This window comes from Euprymna scolopes, chromosome 8 (assembly GCF_053919585.1).
Source record: "Euprymna scolopes isolate OS-2025 chromosome 8, ASM5391958v1, whole genome shotgun sequence".
NCBI classification, from domain to species: Eukaryota; Metazoa; Mollusca; class Cephalopoda; order Sepiida; family Sepiolidae; genus Euprymna; species Euprymna scolopes.
The window spans coordinates 125654828-125656307 of NC_136489.1; the positions used below are offsets into that span (position 1 = coordinate 125654828).

At 43.2% G+C, this 1480-nt stretch overlaps 1 protein-coding gene across 1 annotated transcript; it reads left to right on the top strand.

Annotated features, from left to right (window-relative positions):
* The first annotated feature begins 329 nt into the window (after positions 1–329).
* Positions 330–1118, top strand: LOC145283948 (uncharacterized). The gene has a single exon (XM_080133044.1). The coding sequence runs from the start codon at positions 330–332 to the stop codon at positions 1116–1118; it is 789 nt and encodes a 262-aa protein (XP_079989170.1).
* Positions 1119–1480: the final 362 nt, after the last annotated feature.

Here is a 1480-nt window from a genome sequence, read left to right on the forward strand (position 1 = left end):
GCTTTTTATTTTTCTACGAAAAATAAACGTGTTCAAATTTATTCAACAAGCGTTTTCATTCCTTCATTTTCTGTTTGTTTCATTGTATATTTTTGCAGCGGTTTGGTGTATTATTATATACTAACCCGTTACAAATTTGGTGACCCCCGAACTTTAAAATGAAATGAACGTTTTTGAAGGAACCACGTGTTTAACTTTAACACAAATATTTACAAAACACACGGAAAATAACCGGACAACCACGTGGAAGAATAACGTCAAACCGCGAACAAAAGACGAGTAAAATAATAATAATGTCACTACAACCCACGGAAACCCAGCATGAAACAATGACATTGAACATTCCACCCTTCAACCCGGCGAACACAAAAATATGGTTCGTCCAAATACAAGCTTTATTTGACGCCAAACGAATTACCTCACAACGAGCGCGTTATTGCTATCTCGTCGAGAAACTGCCTTTGGAGATAGTGGAAGAGGTTATGGATGTACTTGACAATGTGCCTGAAGAAAACCCATACGACACACTCAAGCAAGCCATTCTACAGCGAACCGGCGTTTCTAATGAAGCCATGCTGCGAAACTTGTTCACACAAGTTGAATTGGGAGACCGCACACCGTCGCAGTTACTACGACACATGAAATCCTTGTTAGGAGAAAATAAAATGTCTGACAGCATTATGCGTAGCTTGTGGATGAATAAGCTACCCGCGACAGCAAAACAAATCCTCGCGCCAATGTCTGAAGAGACGACGTTAGAAAAACTCGCCGACATAGCTGACCGGATACTCGAAAGTTCCCGAAGCCGACAAGTGTACGCACAACAACAGCAACCAGTGCAAACCCGAGACGAGGAGCTAGCGGAATTAAAGTCCACAGTGGAAAAGCTGTCACAACAATTAGCCGACGTTCTCCAAGTATGTCGACGTTACCCCAGTAACTACAACAACACGCGACAAAGGACCAGACGAAGAAGCTCCAGCAGCAGGCGACACGGTTCACGTGATAGACAAAACATATGCTTCTATCACAGAAAATTCGGCGCGGACGCTCGACGATGCACTACACCCTGTGCGTTCAAAAAAACAGCACAGGGAAACGAATTTTCCAGCCAGTAACGACGACAACTGTAGCTGGAATACACAAAAAAGGTCGTCTGTTTTATATCCGTGACAAAATTCACGGATATAACTTCTTAATAGACACCGGAGCTGAAATCAGCGTCATACCGACACCGCATGGCCATCCAACGGGGACACATTTTCTCACTCTGCAAGCTGCTAACGGGACTAAAATACCCACTTTTGGAGAGAAAATGTTAAACTTAAACCTGGGAATGCGAAGGAATTTTGTTTGGAATTTCACCATAGCCAGCGTGACCACTCCAATATTAGGGGCAGACTTTTTAGCCCATTTTAACCTGTCTGTCGACATGACAAACCATTCGTTAACAGACAACGAAACGAAGATTTCGGTGAGA